This window comes from Anabrus simplex, chromosome 7 (genome assembly GCF_040414725.1).
Source record: "Anabrus simplex isolate iqAnaSimp1 chromosome 7, ASM4041472v1, whole genome shotgun sequence".
NCBI classification, from domain to species: Eukaryota; Metazoa; Arthropoda; class Insecta; order Orthoptera; family Tettigoniidae; genus Anabrus; species Anabrus simplex.
Window position 1 is genome coordinate 113,366,606 of NC_090271.1, and position 20,598 is coordinate 113,387,203.

The 20,598-nt window shown below is 35.1% G+C and overlaps 1 protein-coding gene across 1 annotated transcript in view; it reads right to left on the reverse strand.

Moving 5' to 3' along the window:
* Positions 1-543: 543 nt before the first annotated feature.
* The window catches only part of Tat (Tyrosine aminotransferase), a 76,153-nt gene continuing 56,098 nt past the window's right edge, over positions 544-20,598 (reverse strand). The window contains exons 6-11 of the mRNA XM_067150988.2: positions 20,304-20,386; positions 20,121-20,190; positions 15,191-15,319; positions 11,170-11,253; positions 10,944-11,042; positions 544-9,395 (exon numbers count right to left, since the gene is read on the reverse strand). Of these exons, the coding sequence (XP_067007089.2) occupies positions 9,201-9,395; positions 10,944-11,042; positions 11,170-11,253; positions 15,191-15,319; positions 20,121-20,190; positions 20,304-20,386 (660 nt within the window). The 3' untranslated portion in view covers positions 544-9,200. The remainder of the gene's footprint in view (positions 9,396-10,943; positions 11,043-11,169; positions 11,254-15,190; positions 15,320-20,120; positions 20,191-20,303; positions 20,387-20,598) is intronic.

The following is a 20,598-nucleotide window of genomic DNA, read 5'->3' on the forward strand; positions in this document are numbered from 1 at the left end:
CAATGCAGTATTGATACCAACGATAATGAAAGCTGAAACCCACTATCTCCCAAACACAAGCTCACAGCTGCACAACCCTAACCACATGGCCAACTTGCTCGATGCAACCAACCAGTGACTGCCAGCCACCATAGTCAACCAATATAGCACCGACCCTCACTCAGAACAGCAAAATATCCACCACTATACACTTGTATTGGGAGCACACAGTTACAGCTCCAATCCACTACTGACTTTTGAAGTGAGCTGACCCCTTGAGAATGCCAAGCGCAGTTTCCGATGAAATGCTGGGAGCTACTTTCCCTATTGGACCATGGCCTACACGCCCGGAAAATAATATCTGTTATATTCAAGGAGAGCAGAATTTCACAGTAGAAAATATCCAAGATTTGACAGAAGTTCATTTAAATCAGTAGTCTTTTATCTGACTATATATCACAGGGCACATTTTGTGATTAGGATATCAAAAAAGAAGAACTTAACACTGGAAGGTAGGAAGGGTGGTTACTCAATGCTAATATCAAAAGTCAGTGTAACTATAAAACAACTTTATTCTGTATAATAAAAATACATACCAACATATATTTCTAACATAAAAAATATAATTGTTCTTCATGATTCTTGGAAAGGGAATCAGAGATACATCATTTATTCAGTAATAAATAACATCAGAAATATATCAAAACATTCAACTGGAAATAAATAACAGAACAAAAACACAATTTATAAGCTTAAGTATATTACTCTTTTCATCAGAGTAAGAGTAACCAGCTTAAAATATCAATTCATTGTAAGGCTGTTTTATATTCTTCCACCTCCAAGACATGATGCATTGTTTATTTAGAAATATCAAGTAAAAATTTTGTAGACTGTTTTGCTGTCTGTAGGTGATTTAAGCTACATTTTACACTAAAAAAAGAGGAAAACTTTGTCAAGAAATGTTCAGAACATACAGTGCATATTCTGGAGTCATTAGTTTATATAAACATCAGAACTATTGCACCAGCTCTCCATCTTAGGAGAGAGGTGAATCGAAATAATTTATAAGTATATTACTCTTTTCATCAGAGTAACAGTAACCAGCTTCAAATATCATTTCATTGTAAGGCTGTTTTATATTATTTTATATTATCAATTACAGGCAGAGAAATGGTACAATATCATTTATTTGCAAAGTAAGGAGTAGACAGATGCTTTCCAGGCTTTGCCAGAAGAGAACACCGATTTTTGATTAAAGCAGTGTTGTTTCTTTTCTGTATTTTATGTATACTCTAAGAGGAATGAAATTTTTAATAGTACTCTGTCGGTAATACAGTCCAGTCAGTAACCATTTTTAGGAGTACCCTAATGTTTTAAGAAATCTACAAAAAATCTGCTATAGTGTTTAATAGCCGTTGTATGTGAAATAATTTGTCTTTATCAGAGACTGCACGTGTATAGGCCTACTAGCACAAAAGGATTTTGTTTCTTTACCGGTCAATTTTTAATCATTTTATTCCAAAATTCATATTTGTTCACATTTCCAATTTATACATTTTAAGCAGGTTTCTTCCATAGTGACAAGAGAGACTAAAAGAGTTTGTGTATAGGTCAAACTCACCATGGAAAACCATCTTCTGGGTTGCTGACATTGGGACTCAAACCCACTATCTCCCAAGTGCAAGATCACAGCTCGCAGACTCAAACTATGTAGCCAGCTCATTTGGTATATCTCATTTGATTTTGACAAAGTCTGGCATGGTTTGTAGTGTAAAATGTTACTGTATAGAAATTATAGGGAAAAACACTCAACCTAATTTCTAATTGGCCCATCTTATTTGAAGAACATGTCAACTAAACTATATTTAAATCTTTGAAAAATTATAAGCTATTCATAGCAATAATGCAGTTACCTTACAATGTTTATGGCACTATATTTAAGCTATCATTTTGAGGCATCAGTTGTGTAACATTAAACAAGTAAGTTCCTCTGAGAATATTTCCCAACATACAGGGCATACAGTCCATTGCTGACTCTGTTTCAAGAGTTTAATTCTAGCTGAGTTTCATTAAAGCATGTTCAGATATTTCAAAATTTGAGGCACATCATTACTGTATATATATTTACATAAAATTATGACAAAATCACCTTTAACTATGTTAGAAAACATGCACTATTTGTGATACAAACATATTATTTTCTGTTACTTGGGTATTTTCTAGTTTGTAGCTCCATTGCCAGGTACCACAGAATTATGTAAGCCAATGCAATAGAAGTAGAACCTAAATTTAGCAACAGCAAGAAAATGGTAAATGTATGATTAAATGAGTGGTGGTGGTGGTGGTGACAGTAATTATTGTATTTGGAGGAAAATAACAGAATTACTGCACCTACCATTTTTAACACCAATTGCAGTAAAAGAGTCTTACACTGTCAAATTTTGCTAAAAATTATATTATCGCAAATATGTTTGTTCTTATTCCTTGTACGTAAAAATACAAGGAACATAGATGATCAGAAATTAATGAAGAAATTGAATATTTCCTCTCTTGGCCCCCTTAATACTGCATTTGAGATGTGGGTCTATAGATTCCTATTGATAATCTCCTGAACAGACCATGTAAAAGATCATGAAGTATTGGGGAGACTCAGAAAGAACACAGAAATTATTAAAACTGTGAAAAGGAAAATTGAATATCTGGGACACATAATGAAACATTCTGAGACGTTTTTACTCCCTTCAGTTAATACTTAAAGGGAAAGTAGCCAGCAGTCCTGGGCAAGGAAGACCTCATATGACCTGGCTAAAAAATTTGGAGATATTGTTCAATACTTCATTGACAGAACTAGTTCAAACTGCAGTCAACAAAAGTAAGAATACCATGTGGACTGCCAACATCCGGTAATGAATCGGCACTCGGTGAAGAAGAAGAAGAAGAAGAAGACCACACTATTTTGAGAGTAATCCCAAAAATACGGACTCCTATGTTTTTATGAATACAGAACTCTGTTTGTATGACTGTTGGTCACAATATTGTGAAGAGTGTTTCCCGCACTCGCATATAAACATGCGCACACCGCACTGAGTCACTCAGTCTTGGCTTGACAGCCTTTAAGAATGGAGCTCCCATTGGATGATACGGCCAATGCATGGATGTCAAAAATGTTCATAAGTGGAGTAGAGAGTCTGCAGCCGAAATTCACGACGAAGGTCTCTGCACTTTGGTTCCTAAGGTTTCCCGAAGCGCCGCTCACAGAATTTTAACGGAAAAGTTGAAATACTGGAAGGTGTGCGTAAAATGGGTGCCAACACCGACGACGAGGTAAAAGATGAGGTTCACAACTTCCTGAACAACATGGCAGCAAGCTGGTATGACATGGGCATACAAAAACTGTCACAGCGTCTACAAAAATGCATCGACGAAATGGTGATTATGTAGAAAAGTAGTTAAATGTTCCAGCTGTAAAATGATGTAAACCATTGTAGAAATAAACAGGTCTATGTATTTATAAAAAAATTGGAGACCTTATTTTTGGGATTACCTTCGCACTTAAAATAATATATAATATAATATATAGCCTTGTGCACAACCCAACTATTTCTGAATTTAAATATTGATGTTCAACAAATTCCATTAAACCATTTCCCACGATGATGTAATAAACAAATAAACAATCAGGAAAACAGGGAAAAATTGAACTGAACCCACTTTCGGCTTTTGAAAATCTAAGTCAAGATAAAAACAAAGTACGAGGCGAAAATCTCAAGTGTAGAGACAAACTTACTATGTTTGTTTATTTATACAGGGCTTTCTTTCTAAGTATACGTTTACTGGAACTCTGCCCTCTCATTTCATAAAGCAAGAAAAATCAAAACATACCAGTCCTTCAAAACTCTCATTCTCTTACTTTTCATAAATGGATATTATATAAGTATCGGTATATGAAATGGAAATAAAACATTATTGCAAAGATGCAGTTTTTAAATGCTTTAATTTTCACAATAGCTTCCAAACTGGGCTCATCACATTACTGTTGCCATCTTCACAAGTTAATTCTTTACTTTTTGTGTTTGTTGCTAGATGCCTGCCTTTCAGAAACTAGGAATTGACATATCCTGAGAGTTGAAAAACCATGCAGAGGAGGCCCAACCAGCTTGAAGAACATCAGTCTGCTTACAGTCTTCATTTGCAGAGAAGCTTTTGTTGGTGAAATAATCAGGCCCATCTGGGATGAGCAGCAGTAGAGATGGGAGTGATGTTGACAGTGTTTATTAACTGCAGTAATGAAATACATATTTTCTTCTTTGTCAAGAATTCACAAAAATCTCTAACAACCTGTCATTGAGAAGTTTTTAACCTCATACACAAACTCTATTTCAATCTCAACAAAAGTATCATTCCTTCTTTGCTCTGTCTGGCCAACCTTCTGGATAAACATTTTTTCCTTCCCTGGAATTTGCTTCACTTCTGCAGATAGAAGGCAATTTTCCATTTTCTCAAACACTCATAAAACATTACTGGATCAAGGAAACGATTCACATTATTTGTTATTTGGTTAAATTATCCTCTTATCCACTCTTTAAATGGCAGGCTTTCAACTGCTTATACATCTTCACGATAAAAAGCCACAGGCAGGTTATTGACCTTTCAGTTTTCAAACAGCCAAATCTGCCTTGTTAAACTGCTGTGAGATTTGTAGAGTGTGATATTATCCTTTGCTCGCAGAGCCTTAAAGTCCTAAATATTTACTGGAACACGTTCCAGACCCTTCTGGCTGAAAAATAGCCCTGTATTTATATATATAATCTTGTTATTTTGATATCATGAGTGTTACATATATTAAAGAGCCTCCATGGCTCAGCCGGCAGCGCACCGGCCTCTCACAGCTGGGTTCCGTGGTTTAAATCCCAGTAATTCCATGTGGGATTTGTGCTGGACAAAGCAGAGGCGGGACAGGTTTTTGTCCAGGTACTCCAGTTTTCCCTGTCATATTTCATTCCAGCAACACTCTCCAATATCATTTCATTTCATCTGTCATTCTGGGCCTCCGTGGCTCAGGTGGCAGAGCACTGGCCTCTCACCGCTGGGTACCATGGTTCAAATCCCGGTCACTCTGTGTGAGATTTGTGCTGGACAAAGCGGAGGTGGGACAGATTTTTCTAGAGGTACTCCAGTTTTCTCTGTCATCTTTCATTCCAGTAACACTCTCCAATATCATTGCATTTCATTTCATCTGTCATTCATTAATCATTGCCCCAGAGGAGTGCAACAGGCTTCGGCAGTCGGCACAATTTCTATCCTTGCCGCTAGATGGGGCTTCATTCATTCCATTCCTGACCCAGTTGAATGACTGGAAACAGGCTGTGGATTTTTCAGAGTTACATATATTAAAAAATGTACAACTGGTAAGTTATATCCTAAAGAAATAAATAGCAAAGGTGATTTTATTTTTGAAAGGGACAAAATAAAATTATCAGCCCCTTTTAGCATTTAGTATAATAAAAGAAGAGTTTCAGACCCTCTAAGAATGAAAGTATAAAGTATAAAATAAAATATGGAACAACCCTGTAGTGGGAAAAATAGTCTCTCTAATAAATAACCTTTCAAATCACTTCTGACATCTTCACCATTCATTTTAAACTGAATACCATGTATACAATAACAATCACTCATATTATTTTCAAGTAATTAAGAATATTTCAAAACTGATAGGTCACTCTATTGTCTTGAGCAGAATAATGTATTAGTACAACTAAGGATCATTCTTCTTGACTCCTTATGGTGACAGCAGCTTTACAATGAAAGAAGGAAATTATAATGCTGTCACACAATTCTGTACATAGTGATAACAGTAACACTATCTGCAAATGGAACTAACTTCCTGGATATCCTACGTAATTAGAAAGTTTTTGATACATAGATTTTACATTTGTGTGACCAAATGCCTATACGATATCACAGTTTAACTTTTAAGCATTTTAAAATATGAGGTTCAACAACAGAATGCAACAGAGCTTTGGTTATTTATTTTAATATAAGAATGTTAGTTTATAAAATGCATGAGTTGTACTTGTTTAATAAGAAGAAATCATATATTGTAGATATACTTCATGAAGGTATATACCAGTACCTTAAATATTTAGGATCCACTCCAAGTAAAACTATTTAAAACATAGTGTCCACATTCTGGAAAGTCAGGGAAAGTCAGGGAATAAAATTTTGGTCAGGGAAAGTCAGGGAAATCTCCCCCAATGATAGGTTTAAGGGGATATTTTTAGGCTCTAGTCTATTGTAGCCCAGGCTGTTGTAGCATTTCTTTTCCATGTATTTTTTTCACAAGAAGTTCATAACAATTCTACAATTTTTGTTGTGCCCTGGTATCATTTCTTTCAACCATTTTTATGTTATTATTTTTTATTTCATTTCTAAGATGCTTTCTTGAAACTAATGACAATGGCTTACAAGCAGTGTACATTCAATAAACTTTGGCTAGACAGTAAAGTGTTTCCCGAACTGAGTGGTTGGTTGGACATATTGGTAAATGATGCAACTTCAGCATATTGTAAAGTGTGTTGTAAATCATTCAAACTACTTAGTAATATGGGCAAACAAGCAGTCACTTCTCATGCTAAAATACATGAAAGCAAAGTCTCCCTGTCTTTCTTTGCAAAGAATACTCCACTCCATCTCCACTTGAAGATATGCAGCCAACAGTTAGCACTACATCCGCAGCTACAAAGGAATTAGAAGTGCCAGGAACAAGTCGAAGGAGTTTAAAGACTTGCAATGTGAATAAAGATGATGTTATATCGGCTGAAGCCATATGAGCTCTCCAGGTTGTCACTGCAAAAATGTTTCTCAACTCTTGTAATGAAACCTCCACAGCATTCAAAACAATGTTCCCAGACAGTAAAATTGCTCAAAACTTTACTATGAGCAAGACTAAGGCTTCCTATGTTATAAATAATGGATTAGCCCCATATTTTAAAGAAAGTTTGCAAAATGACTTCAAACAGTGCTCTGACTACGTTCTTGGTTTAGGGATATAAATCTTTGAAAGTTGCAACAAGGTATTGGAATAGTGTGTTTTTAGGCAGGGCAACTGTGGATCACTTATTAGATAGGTTTATACATGGACCATCCGTACCTTTCAGCAATATTTTGCAAGTCTCAGTGTATGGCCCAAATGTTAACTTCAGTTTTATTATAAAACTTAAAAGTCATTTGCAAATGCTTAACCCCGAGGCCAAATCTCTTCTTGATATAGGCATATGCAGTTTGCATACAGTGAATTGAGACATGAGAACTGGGATCTCAAAACTGACTGGGTCCTTTTTAATTTTTTCAGAACTCTGCACAATCTTTTTAAACTTAGTCCTGCCTGACATGCTAAATATAGCCTATAGACATAACAACAAGAACCACATTTCCTTACAAGTTCACTGCAATAAGATGGTTGGAAAATGGATGGTGCATTGATCAAGTTCTTAAAATATACCTTAGAGAAGCTGTGAAGAATCCACTACTTAAGGCAAAATTAAGTGCTTTTAGAAGTATTTTGCCAGATGTTGAACCTTTCCTCAGAAAATTTCAAAGTCAGAAACCTATGGTGCCTATGACTGATTTGTCTTCAAATTTGTAAACTATTTAGCATATGGACTTAGACTAATTGGAATTCATTATATTTGCCTACATTAGAAACATAAGTTCGTTACTTTTGATCTCAAGAGTACCGGTACCTATTAGATTTCTGTGGTAAAATAATTTTATTTTCATATTTGAATTACTCTATTAATAAGCTAGTTGTACTTTGTTCCTTGGAAATGATAAGATAAAGGTATATGTTAGGCCTACATGTTACCTTTAAACATTTTTTTAATATAATGTGTCCAGAAATGTAATTGTTTTTCCATAAATAATTGAAAAAAGGGAGTGGAGAGAGAATTAGGTCAGCTATGGGAATGGCGGAGGCTGGAATTTCCTATTTTTTTGTAAAACATGCTGTTTGGAGAATTAACTTGCCACTCATATTTGTGAATCAGGGAATTTTTTTTTAATTAGGTCAGGGAAAGTCAGGGAAACTTGATAAAGCAGTTCTGTGGACACTATGTTAAAAATATACAGTACAACCTTGTTTAATATAGCAAGCCTTAAAACAAAATTGCCTCATTTAATCATGAACATTAACGGTAAATTGGAGAATTTTAAATTTATTGTAATTAAAACCTGGACTCTTATCACTTTTCGGTTTCATCTGTAATTTAGTTGTTATTTTCACTTCCTTTGTTGACAGTCTCTAGCAGGAAGGTTAAAATTACAAACTTCTGCATAATGACTTCATGTTTGTTTACCGTACCAATTTACTCTATTAAGTACATTGTGATCTTTAAGTTAGGTTATGAAAATCTGTAAGTTCTTGTGGGTAAATATAAGTTTCAGTTTAACCACAAGGATTTCCAATTTTAGCAAAAATATATCACATGTGCACATAATGGCAGACAATTCTACAAAATTTGTAGCTTCATTGTGATTTATAACAATGCACTAGAGAAAGTACTTGTTTGGAAAAACAGATTACCGTAAGTAAAATTAATGGTTATAATTTGTCTTTTGTCTTTGTCTTATGATCTCTGAATATGGTCGGGCCTACCGAAAGAATTTGAAATTTAAAATTTCCAAATTTTATTTACTTCTACCTTCTTACTCATGTTCTGACAAGGGCCCAATCCAAGAGAGACACCATTACATTTAATGCACTTACATTACACAATATTTCAGCCTGTCAAAACATGTTCAACTCATTATATGCAATATTTGCATAAACACATCAAACAAACCAATTATTTAAAATCTAAGCACATATCTAGTAAATTTGGATAATCAGTGCTCTGCTGTATCACTTTATGACCTCATAGCAACTTTTATTAGGAAAATCCAGCAATCATCAAAGATTTCAATGTTGTTCCTGGTACTCAACCAAATACAAATCAGGACCGTATTTTCAGATGCACATCTGACATATGATAAGTCAAAGAACTGCACTTGAATCTGCAATGAAATATGAGCCACGCAATGATGTGAGATCAATATACTCCTTTCTTCAGTAACCTACAGCCCTTCAGGAGCTCGTTATCAGGTTTTGAACTCGATTAAGCGAGGGAAGCACCTGGATGTAACGTACCAATAGCATGTTAGATTCATAGGTCATCTCTAACTGTTCATGGGTGCCTGCCTCCACAGATGGCATGTCCTTCCACAGAATGTACAATGCACAAACCACTACTGCTCTCTGTTACTTTGGAATGGCCCACATAATGCCTTTCACAGAACTGGCTGATTCGTTGACAAGCTTCATGAAGAAGATCACTTGGAACAGTCAGAACCAGCCGCATGTAGTTGGGATAATCAAAACACTGTAAGAACAAAAATAAACCATTACAGTAACAAGTGAAAGGATAAATTAAAGAGTAACTAACCTATGAGAGGCAGCAAAATAAATGTTCCTCCATGTTCAAGATGGTAATTTAAAGAGAACTTCAACAAATAATGCAATTATTCTCCCAAAATGTCAACAAGTAGTGGAGGAAGTTCAACTTTAGCATCAATCAAATGTAGAGGTTTAGAGCAGAATCTTTAAAGCCTGGGTCATTCAATCCTCTGTCAATTAATATGGTTTTTTTCAATACCTTACTTCATAAAATAATATTACTTCAAGTGTTTTTCAATTCCATAGAAATTCTGCTTAGTTGGATAAAAAAATCAGGACATCTCTGTACAGAGCATTGAATGGGAATAATATTTTAGCACAAAAGAATTACTTTTATGGACATTAATATACTGGCCACAACTTCAAATTATAAATATCTTATGAATAAACCTTTATTTTTACAAACATAGAGGAAATTGAGCAGTGTATCTGTCCTCTCACAGGTTTAGCACATGACCAGTCATAAATGGCATATATTGGGCTAACTTTATAGCTTTAAAAGTTAAGAAATGAAGTGTTGTTTGTTCTCTATGTTGTTAAATTGAAGAATTTTACTAAATGATGGCAAAAATTAGTACATTATGACAAACTGTTTAGAACTGTCACGATGGCCTCTCAATGAGTATTATTGCCTGACCTCCCAATGAAGCTTGGAAGCAGAAACTATCTCATTGGGGCCTGAGAAGAAATTAATGTAAAAGAACTGGGACTGATGAGGAAAGAACCCATCTATTTGTCATTGTTCCTTCATGATTTCACATTTGTCCTCTCCTCACGTTTGCTCCCTTTTTCCACATGGACCTATTATGTGTTCCTTTTGATGTTCCTATCTCTTTATATGTGACTTGATTTTACACTTGTTTGTTCCTTGCCAACACTTATATTGACCTTTTGGGACTGTTCTCTCCTTCTGTGTTTGTCTATTACCACTTGTATTCATCTTTATCTTTTTTCTTGTCTCTTCCCTTTTCCTATGTTTATCTGGATTTTCTCTTATCCTAAAGCTTCCACATTATGAAGATCTGTCAATATGCCCCCCCCCCCCAAATGAGTGTTGATGTTGTCCTCTTGATGATGCTGGGAAGCAGAAAGAAGCTTGTCGAGGAGAAAGGGATGTAGAGGAACTGTGACTGATGAAGAGCAAACCCATCTATTTGAAGTCAGCGAAGTATGAAGTTGTGGCGATTGTTCTGATTCTTTTATATTTTCATGTATGTCCTTGTCTTCTCTTTCTATTCATCCCTCTTCTCATACTGATCTGTCATTATATAATTCTTTTCCTGTTCCTACCTCTATGTATATGACATGATAACCCAATTAAATTGTCATGCTAATGTTAAAGTTACAAGGAAGGATCTATCGTTATGAATTTTTGGAGAACAAGAAGTCAGAGTTTAGAAAGAGGACAAGTTTCTTGTATTCATAACAACAATATCTACTATAAATGGTAGGACAGCATTGTAAGCCTACTTACCGCTCCTGGAAGACAGAACACTGACTCCTCAGATACCATTCTTGTCACAAAATCTAGCTCTGACTCAAATTCTGGATAGGCTTCCATATCTATCCCAACCTGTATAAAAATGAAATATATTATTAAGAACCAACTGTAACTAAAAAGAAAATCACCAAAAGTAAAAATAAATGTTATAATTCATTCAAGGCATAAGAAAGAAATCCTCCAGTAATAAGCTTCTTACCATCATGTACATTGCTCCCTGAGGCATAACTGGAGATAAACCTTTCACGCTCGATAATAACAAGTAGGCCATCTCTGCCATGTCCTGAGAAATAAAGAAAGTAATCATGTAATGCTATGACAAATTGATTACAGATACAGTACAGTATACTTACATTTAATGTTTTATGTTGAAGTAACAGGAAGGAACAAATGAGTGACAGATCAAGTCATATACAGAAAGACTGAAACATGAATAATAATAATACCACAAACCTACTATGGTGTCGTCTTAGCAGGTGGAGAGATGATACTCCGACATGACGCGTCACAGGTGACGGATAGAGGGGTCCTCACCGGCTCGCCGGCAGACTTGAGCGAAATAAAATAGCTCTCATGGACCAAACACACAACAACCTCTGTGATTAACAACCAAAGTTGTAAATCGGAGCTTGCTCCACTTCGATAGTCAATGTGGCAAAGTCTTTTAGGAAAATAATTCCACCGTCCTGTCCGATCAGGCTTCAGGAGAAGGCTACTTCAGATTCGGTGGGGAGCCAACTGAGAAACAGCAATGAGTCGGAGCATTTGCAACCAACTAAACTTAAGAGGATTAAACATCAACAAATTAACTACAATGCAACACACAATATTAATTCTCTCTGTAAAATTGGAAGACTTAAGACTTTTACAGATGAATTAGATAAACAACAAATTTTAGTAGTGGGCCTTCAAGAAATGAGGAGCACGATGGAAGAACCTTTTGAAACACAAGGTTATAGAATTTACAATGGGATACCTGACCGAGGAGTTAAGAATCCATGTTCCCAATCTGGAATAGGATTTATAGTGAATTTAAAAGTAATAGATTCTATAATTGATTTTCAAGCTATATCACCAAGAATTGCAACTTTCACCTTTAAAACAACAAACAAAATTTATACAATAATAAATGCCCATGCCCCTACTAATGAAAAACATTTCTAACACAAACAAAGAAAGAAGTGGATAAATTTTGGGGTCTCCTTGAGCACATAATAAACAAAGTAAATAATTAATGTTAAAATTTTATTAGGGAACTTTAATGCCCAATTAGGAAGGGAATAAAAGTACAGAGATATAATTGGAAAATAGGCTTCTCATAAATTTACAAACAAGAATTGTCAACAACTTGCTGAACATATTTCAAAAGGAAACCAAACAAGCTTAAAACTTGGAAGCATCCTGATTGAAGGAAAGGAGAATTGCAGCTAGACAATGTTTGTATGGATAAATTTTTCTATAACAAAATTTATAATGTAAATTTATTAAGAGGAATAGATACTTGTTCTGATCACTACATTGTCCAAATTAAACTTAAATTCACACCACTAAAGAAGAATATCAAAACTAATAAAATAAAAAGCAATTGTGACCTACACCAGTTAAAAAAAATTGTAAATATAAAGAAGTCATGCAAACAATAAAACTGACAAATGACCTTGAAGAATTGATCCCTGTTCTCAAAAAACAAGCTGAAAATTTAGCTCCATTGAACCCTCGTAAAAAACATGCCTGTTGGACGACAGAATGTGGTGAAATTCATAAAGAGAGACATCAGGCATGGTTAAAGTTTCAACCCATAAATCAGAAGAAAATGCTATCAACCTAAAATATATCAGGAAGAAATTCTCACAAAATATTATAAAAATTAAGAGAGAATTTCATATGGATATAATAAACTCCTTTGAAGTTAATTATCATAACACCAATTCTAGAGACTGTTATAAAAGTTTTGGAAGACAACTACAGAAATATGTTCCTCCAACATTAATGTTGAAAGAATAAATGGAAAAATGGCACATAGCAGTAGTAAAAATGCTGAGATTATGGCAAAAGCATTCAGAAAACCTTTGAACTGTGAAGAACCTAAGGAACTATCACAAATTAATACAAATACTCCAATAAAAACCAAATTTAATAACACAGACTGTCCACATTTCAAGAATTAGAGAAAGCACTAAAAGAACTTAAAAATTATAAGGCATGCAGAGAAGACTAGGTTTTTGTAGAGATGTGGAAATATTCAAGTAATACGGTTCAGATTTCCTTACACATGGCTTTAACAAAAATTTGGATCACTGAACAGTTTCCAGAACATTGGATAACAGCCTTAATACACCCTCTTCATAAAAAAGGAGATAAGAGTAATCCAGATAATTATAGAGGATTGTCTATCTTGGATTGCACATACTGTACAAGATTTTTTCAAGATCTTATATGGAAGGATTAAAGATCAACTAGAAAAAGAGAGAATACCAAGGAGGCCTTAGACCCTGGAGAAGTTGTGCTGACCAGATCATCACTCTAAAGTTAAGAATGGCATACTATAGAAAACAAAACAAGCCTATAAATAGTAATAACATTTGTTGACTTTAAGAAGGCATGTGATTCTATACATAGGCCTTCAATGATAAAAATTTTACAGAATTTGGGACTCTATCCTAAATTAATTAAACTGATAGAACTTACTTTACAGGTAACTAATACCGGTACCATATCAAAAGTAAAGTTTAGAGGAGAGGTTTCTGAACCATTTTTGATTAAAATAGTTTTAAAACAAGGGGACTGTTTATCACCATTACTATTTAATTGTGCATTCAAATTTATAATAAGGGAATGGTACAAGGTCAACCCAAAGAACATAAAAGTTGGAAGTTCCAAACAAAATTTAAGTTTAAACTGTTCAAGATTTGCTGATGACCTTGCTCTATTGTCCAACAATATTCAGGAAACTCAACATCAAATTAAATCTTTACAGGAAATAGCACAAAAAATAGGTCTTACAATATCCTTTGAAAAACTGAGATCATGTTTATGCATCCCCCACTGGTAAATAAAATAACAATTGATGGGCAAGAAATCAAAATTGTTGATAAATTTAAGTATTTAGGAGAAATCTTAATGAGGAACCAGCTTGGCATAACAGAATAATGAAATTAAACAAAATTAAGACATTATAAAACAATCACACAGCCAGAAATAATTTATGCTAGTAAAACCAATTTTAAAACTACTAATGCAACTGAAGCAGACAAAATACCAGTACTTAAGACAGAAAGAAAAAAATTAGAGCATGCATGAATAAACAGTATTGAGTTAATGGACAATGGAGAATAGCATCAAATAAAACTGTTTATAAGGAAATTGAACCAATATTGAGCACAATTAGGAAAAAAACGTATATCATTCTTTGGACATCTTATCAGAACACCTGACACCAGAATTAGCAGAAGGATAATTGAAAAATTATCGAATAGCAAGACCAAGATTAAATGGATCACGGAAATTAAGGAGGATATAAAAGAATTACAAATAACAATAGATGAGCTCAAAAACAAAACAGGAAAAATTAAGATACTTCAAGACACACACACACCAGGCTACAGACCAAGATCAATCAAAGGTCTAATGGGAGGGTATTTTCAACAGAACAAAGGAAGGCAGCATCTCCCAGAATGAAAAAATAGTGGGCTGATAGGAAATCAAGAAATCCTTTGTATAATTGACAAGATGCTCCAATGTAGGCCATATAATGTAAAATAAAATAATAATAATATTGTTTGTTTTCTGTTCTACTAAATACTTTTATGGTTTTTTTGGAGATGCTGAGGAATTGGAATTTGGTCTTGCAGTAGTTCTTTTATGTGCTGGTAAATCTACCGACATGAGGCTGACGTATTTGAGCACATTGAAATTCCACCAAAGCAGGGATTGAACCCTCCAACTTGAGCTCAGAAGGCCAGTGTTCTACTGCCTGAGCTACTCAGCTTCCTAGCATCATCAGGAGGAGAGATATTAACACTCATGAGGGCAACCATCTTGACAGATCTTCAGTCGTGATGTGGGAAGTGTACAATAAGAAGAAAGTCAGGTAAAAGCAGGGTGCTCTTCCAAAGCTGACCTGCACTTGTGTTTTACCTTTTATGTGTTCCTATTTATTTTCATATCTTTCTGTTTATGACTTATTTTCATATTTATTTTATGCAGTTGTTATACTTTACCTGCAACATTTTTGCTGTGCCATCATAGAACTCTTGTGGTGTATTGCTCAGGATAGCAGGCAATGCACCTTGAACTAGAGTGTTAGAACCAATAGTTCTTTGACTAAGTCTCTGTAAACCATCTCGGATCTGAAAAAAAAGTGTTAAAATCAATAGCAAATAAAGAATCATATAATAATAATAATAATAATAATAATAATAATAATAATAATAATAATAATAATAATAATAATAATAATAATAATAATAATGTATGGCCTCCGGAGGTTTGGTGCAGGTCCCTCTAGTTGGCGCCCATGGACGACCTGCGCATTTATGAGGATTGGGCTCTATCTAGAATGAAATCTCATGTTGAAGATGGCACAAGTATCCAGTCCTCGAGCCAGAGGAATTAACCAATGAAGGTTAAAATTCCCGACCTACCCGGTATCGAACTGGAAACCCCTTGTTTCTACCAAAGACCAGCATGCTAACCAGATAGCCACGGAGCTGGAAGTAATATTTTTTAAAATTTATTTATTTTATTTATCGGTTATAGAATGTCCCAGTGAGCTAGTGGCTCAAGGAGGGACTGGCCTTTACAATCACAGCTTGGCAGCTTTCAGTTTCATTTAAGAGATAAGGTATACATATAACAAGGAATGTTTTACAAATATTGATTTACATCATAATATCATTACATTATAATACCATTATTTTACATGGAAAAAAGAAGATATTCAAAATAAACTAAATGTAGGTGGATAAATACACAGTGGTTATCGATTTATTCTCCAACATATTGTTCAAGGAAGTACCTGCGTACTTCTTTTTTAAATCTGTACGACTTATTGGTTTGTTTCAATTTTGGAGGTAAATTGTTAAAGACGTGCTTGCTGAATAATAAATGCTTTTAACACCATATTTAGTAGTGTTTGTGGAATCTTTGTAAAACTGGTTTGCTGATCTTGTGTTATGGGTGTGAATATCTTTGCTGCATTGTAGTTCTGTATTAACAGAAATCATATTATTTTTATACCTGAACATAAATAAAACTTGAGAGTATTTAATCTGGCATTGTACTGGTAATATGTTTGTTTCCTGAAAAACTTCCACATATGGTTTTAGTCAATCATATCGCCATAAGACCTATCTGTGTCAGTGCGACGTAAAGCAACTAGCAAAAAAAAAAAAAAAATCATATCCATTCATAATTTTTAAAGCTCTCTTTTGGAGTATTTCTAGTTCCTTTGCAGCTTCCTGTGTACAATTTCCCCATATTATATTCATGTACATAAGGTGCGAATGTATGAGGGAGGTATATATGTTTCTTAAGTGTTGGTTGTTTATTCCATAGTCCTTCAATCATTTTAGTACTCCAATTACACTAATATTTTTTTTCTTTACATTTGAGATATGCTCATCCCAACTGAAGTTATAATAATAATAATAATAATAATAATAATAATAATAATAATAATAATAATAATAATAATAATAATAATGGAGGTCTTGGTGGAGATCGTACGGGTTTAATAAGACAGGGGAACTACTAAAAGAAAAACTGACAGAAGTGAGTAAAGATTAGGCGAAAGTGAAATCTCTGATGACCGAGCTCAATAGCTGCAGTCGCTTAAATGCGGCCAGTATCCAGTAATCGGGAGATAGAGGGTTCGAGCCCCACTGTCGGCAGCCCTGAAGATGGTTTTCCGTGGTTTCCCATTTTCACGCCAGGCAAATGCTGGGGTTGTACCTTAATTAAGGCCACGGCCGCTTCCTTCCACTTCCTAGGCCTTTCCTATCCCATCGTCGCCATAAGACCTATCTGTGTCAGTGCGACGTAAAGCAAATAGCAAAAAAAAAAAAAAAAAAAAATCTCTGATGATAAAGCTTATTTACCGCAAGTCACATCATTTCTTAAATATATTTTACCACGATGTCCATTACATTGCAATTGAAACTCAAATGTATTTTTATTTTAGACTCTTATATTAATTTTAAATGTTAATACTGTTTTCATGTTACGAGAAACTATCTATGGTATGGCAGGCTAGTGAAGAAGACAGCAATATTTCCTTTCTAGACAGTCTTCTACTGAACGTCACTTTCAAAGAATAAAAATGCTTAATTAATTGATGCAATGAGAGAAAGATACCTGACTTTGGTTTATATGATCCATGCTTTCTTCACACAATCAGTAATTTCTCATTTGTCAGTGAAGTAGATAGGCGTATTCAGAAATGATGAAAAACATATAACTTAAGCCTTGTTGTAAGTTAATTCAGAGGATAGATTCAACCACCTTATACCCTAGAATTTAAATCCCCACTTTACTTTCTCCAAAACCCAGCTGAATAAGTTTCAGGTAACTTAAGGTTTTAAAAAAATGGCACTATTGCCCTGAAGAAATAAGACTGAGCTCAAATAGTACTACGTAAAGCTTAACAGATAGCAAAACATTCCAGAGGCTGACTAGAGAGATCTAGCGACTCTGCTCAGCCCGAAGGCCTGCAGATTACAAGGTGACACAGGGTAAGTGCGTGAATCCTCTTGGCCATTATTCTTGGTTTTCTTAACAGGGGTTTTCTTCTCACTGTTAGATAGCTCTCCTCAATTGCAGTCATGTAAGCTGAGTAGATCTTGAACCAACCATCAGGTCTAGGTAAAAATCTCTGACCTGGCTGGGATTAGAAACCGAGGCCTCCGAATGAGAAGCAAGCACGCTAACCCCTAGACTGCAGGGCCGGCGACTTGAAACTTATCCTGTCAATTTACTACTTCTTCTGTTCAAATTTCATCAAACCATTCTCCTCTCACCAACTTTGATTCAGTGTATCTTCATTATGTGATTCAATCTACCCATCTCATAAGAAATGCCTTCTTTTCTTAGGCTAGTTTATATTTTATTACCTTATTTCTGTCATCACTGGTTGTTCTACTTCTCTAATAGGCCTATCAGTAATCATCTACACCTACTTCATTTCCCAACCTGACACTGGTGCATTTTTTATTTACTCGTGTCAGAAGCATACTTGAAAATGAAATGTCGTATGGCTTTTAGTGCCGGGATATCCCAGGACGGGTTCGGCTCGCCAGGTGCAGGTCTTTCTATTTGATTCCCGTAGGCGACCTGCGCGTCGTGATGAGGATGAAATGATGATGAAGACAACACATACACCCAGCCCCCGTGCCATTGGAATTAACCAATTAAGGTTAAATCCCCGACCCGGTCGGGAATCGAACCCGGGACCCTCTGAACCGAAGGCCAGTACGCTGACCTTCAGCCAACGAGTCGGGCAGAAGCATACTTAATACAGTTAAAATAAAAAAAAATTGAACTATTTACAAAAAATTAAAAAATGAATAAACAAAAGGAAAATGACCAAATTTACTGTACATTAGATGGAGTTTTTCCATAACTGAGCCACACCTTGGGCATTGTCATCAGTAAGCATCTTTAAAATATATATTTTGTGCATCATCTGGCATCATCAAAATTTCATTATTTTTGGTTTATATTTAATTTTCATCTAGTGCTTCTTCTCCAAGACTATGTCCGTATCATACAGGAACTTCTTCAGATCCTTGTAGACTCCAACAAAATAACAATATCAGCCATTATTTCCAGTGGTTTTCCACTTCTCCTCCAGGCAAATGCCGGGATGGTACCTAACTTAAGGCCATGGTCGATTCCTTCCCTCTTCCTTGTCCATCCCTTCCAATCTTCCCATCCCTCCACTAGGCCCCTATTCAGCATAGCAGGTGAGGCCACCTGCACGAGTCAGTGGTCCTCTTTCCCAGTCTCATCCCCCCGACCCAAAGTCTCACGCTGCAGAACGCCCTTGAGGCGGTCCGAGGGAAAACCAACCATGGAGGGTAAAGAAAGAAAGAAAGAAAGAAAGAAAATTAAGAGCTTTGATTTCCTCCCTTTGAACTGTGATTCCTTAGCCATATTTATCTTCGACTTTATCGTTTGTTTTCTTTAAGCATTAAAAGGAGGCGCGATCAACATTAACCCTGCCTCTCTCCTTTCATGTTCAATTTTCGGCTTTTCGCAACTAATACTTGCCTATAAACATGTTATAGTTCAATCCGTTGTGCGCTACTCCCGTCTATAGACGGTACGTTTTTTTCCTGTCCACTCTCGGGAGGCCAAGCAGTCTCTGGAATGTTCTGCCATCTATTACGCATTATGTAGTACTACTTGAGCTTAGCTTTCAGCTTTCACAAGTACCTGCAAGCAAATGATAGAGCTTTTGTAGACGTCCGTCGTCTATAACTTGAGTTCATCTGTGATGTAAAGGAAAACGGCGGAATTCCTTCATGCAGCGTTGTGATTTCTGATTTTAAACATTCCTTCATCAGTTATGTTAACTTGCCAATCTTTCAACTTGTAAGGGAGGAGCTGCATGCATTTCTTCACATATTTTGGGGGAAAATCCTTTGTAGACGAGGGCAAAAGTAATTAAATTTTAATACATCTACAAATAAATTCAACGACAGTGCAGGTTTTTTCATTTAGATTAAGGAAAATGTAATGCTTGTAATTTTGAGCCTATGACCCCCTTGATAAGTTAAAAGTTACGACATGAATGATTTTTTTTTACATGCCAATGAAAAGTCTCAGCACTGACGTAGCAAATATTAAATTGATAAATCAGCACTTATATTCCTAAAAACTCAGATTTATGTTAAACATCTGGAACAAATTACAATCGCGATGCAGTAATGAATTTAAGAAATAAAATATTTTCCATTTTCTCTTCAGTATTTTAATGGTGCATACGCCAATTATATCTGGAATGTTTATTACTGTTGTTGTTCTTTTTCTTCAAAGACTTATCAGACACTAAATTCATATCCACAGAGAGAAAAAAAAAAGGATATTTGTGGAACTATAAACACTATTTATAATGTTGCATTCCTCATATTTAAAATAGTAGAAAATTACCTCTCGTCCAAAAACATTGCCTCGATCATGAATGATAATCCAGCCCATTCTCCAACCGGGTGCCAGAAACCTATAATCGTATACAAACAGTTGCTAAATAAATACTCTGATTCAGTAGAAAGGGTAAAATACGAATTTTTTACACACCAATGAGATATGAATTATATAATTTACTTGACCCACCTTTTTGTTAGACCACTGCATGATAATATAGGGACATCAGTAGATACGGATGCCATTGGATAGAACTCTTGCCCTGGATAGACCTGTAAATAAATAAATAATCAAATAAATATAAATAAGGACATCAATTAATTAAATAACCATTCATCATCTTAGAGCCCGGATTTTTTTGCATTAATAGGTTAGAATGCAAACTTACTGAAGCAAGTAGCAAGTATGTCTATCTTCACAACGATTATGTTATGGGGTTTGCATAAACATGAGGGGTATGGCCCATCAGAACCCCTATAGTTTA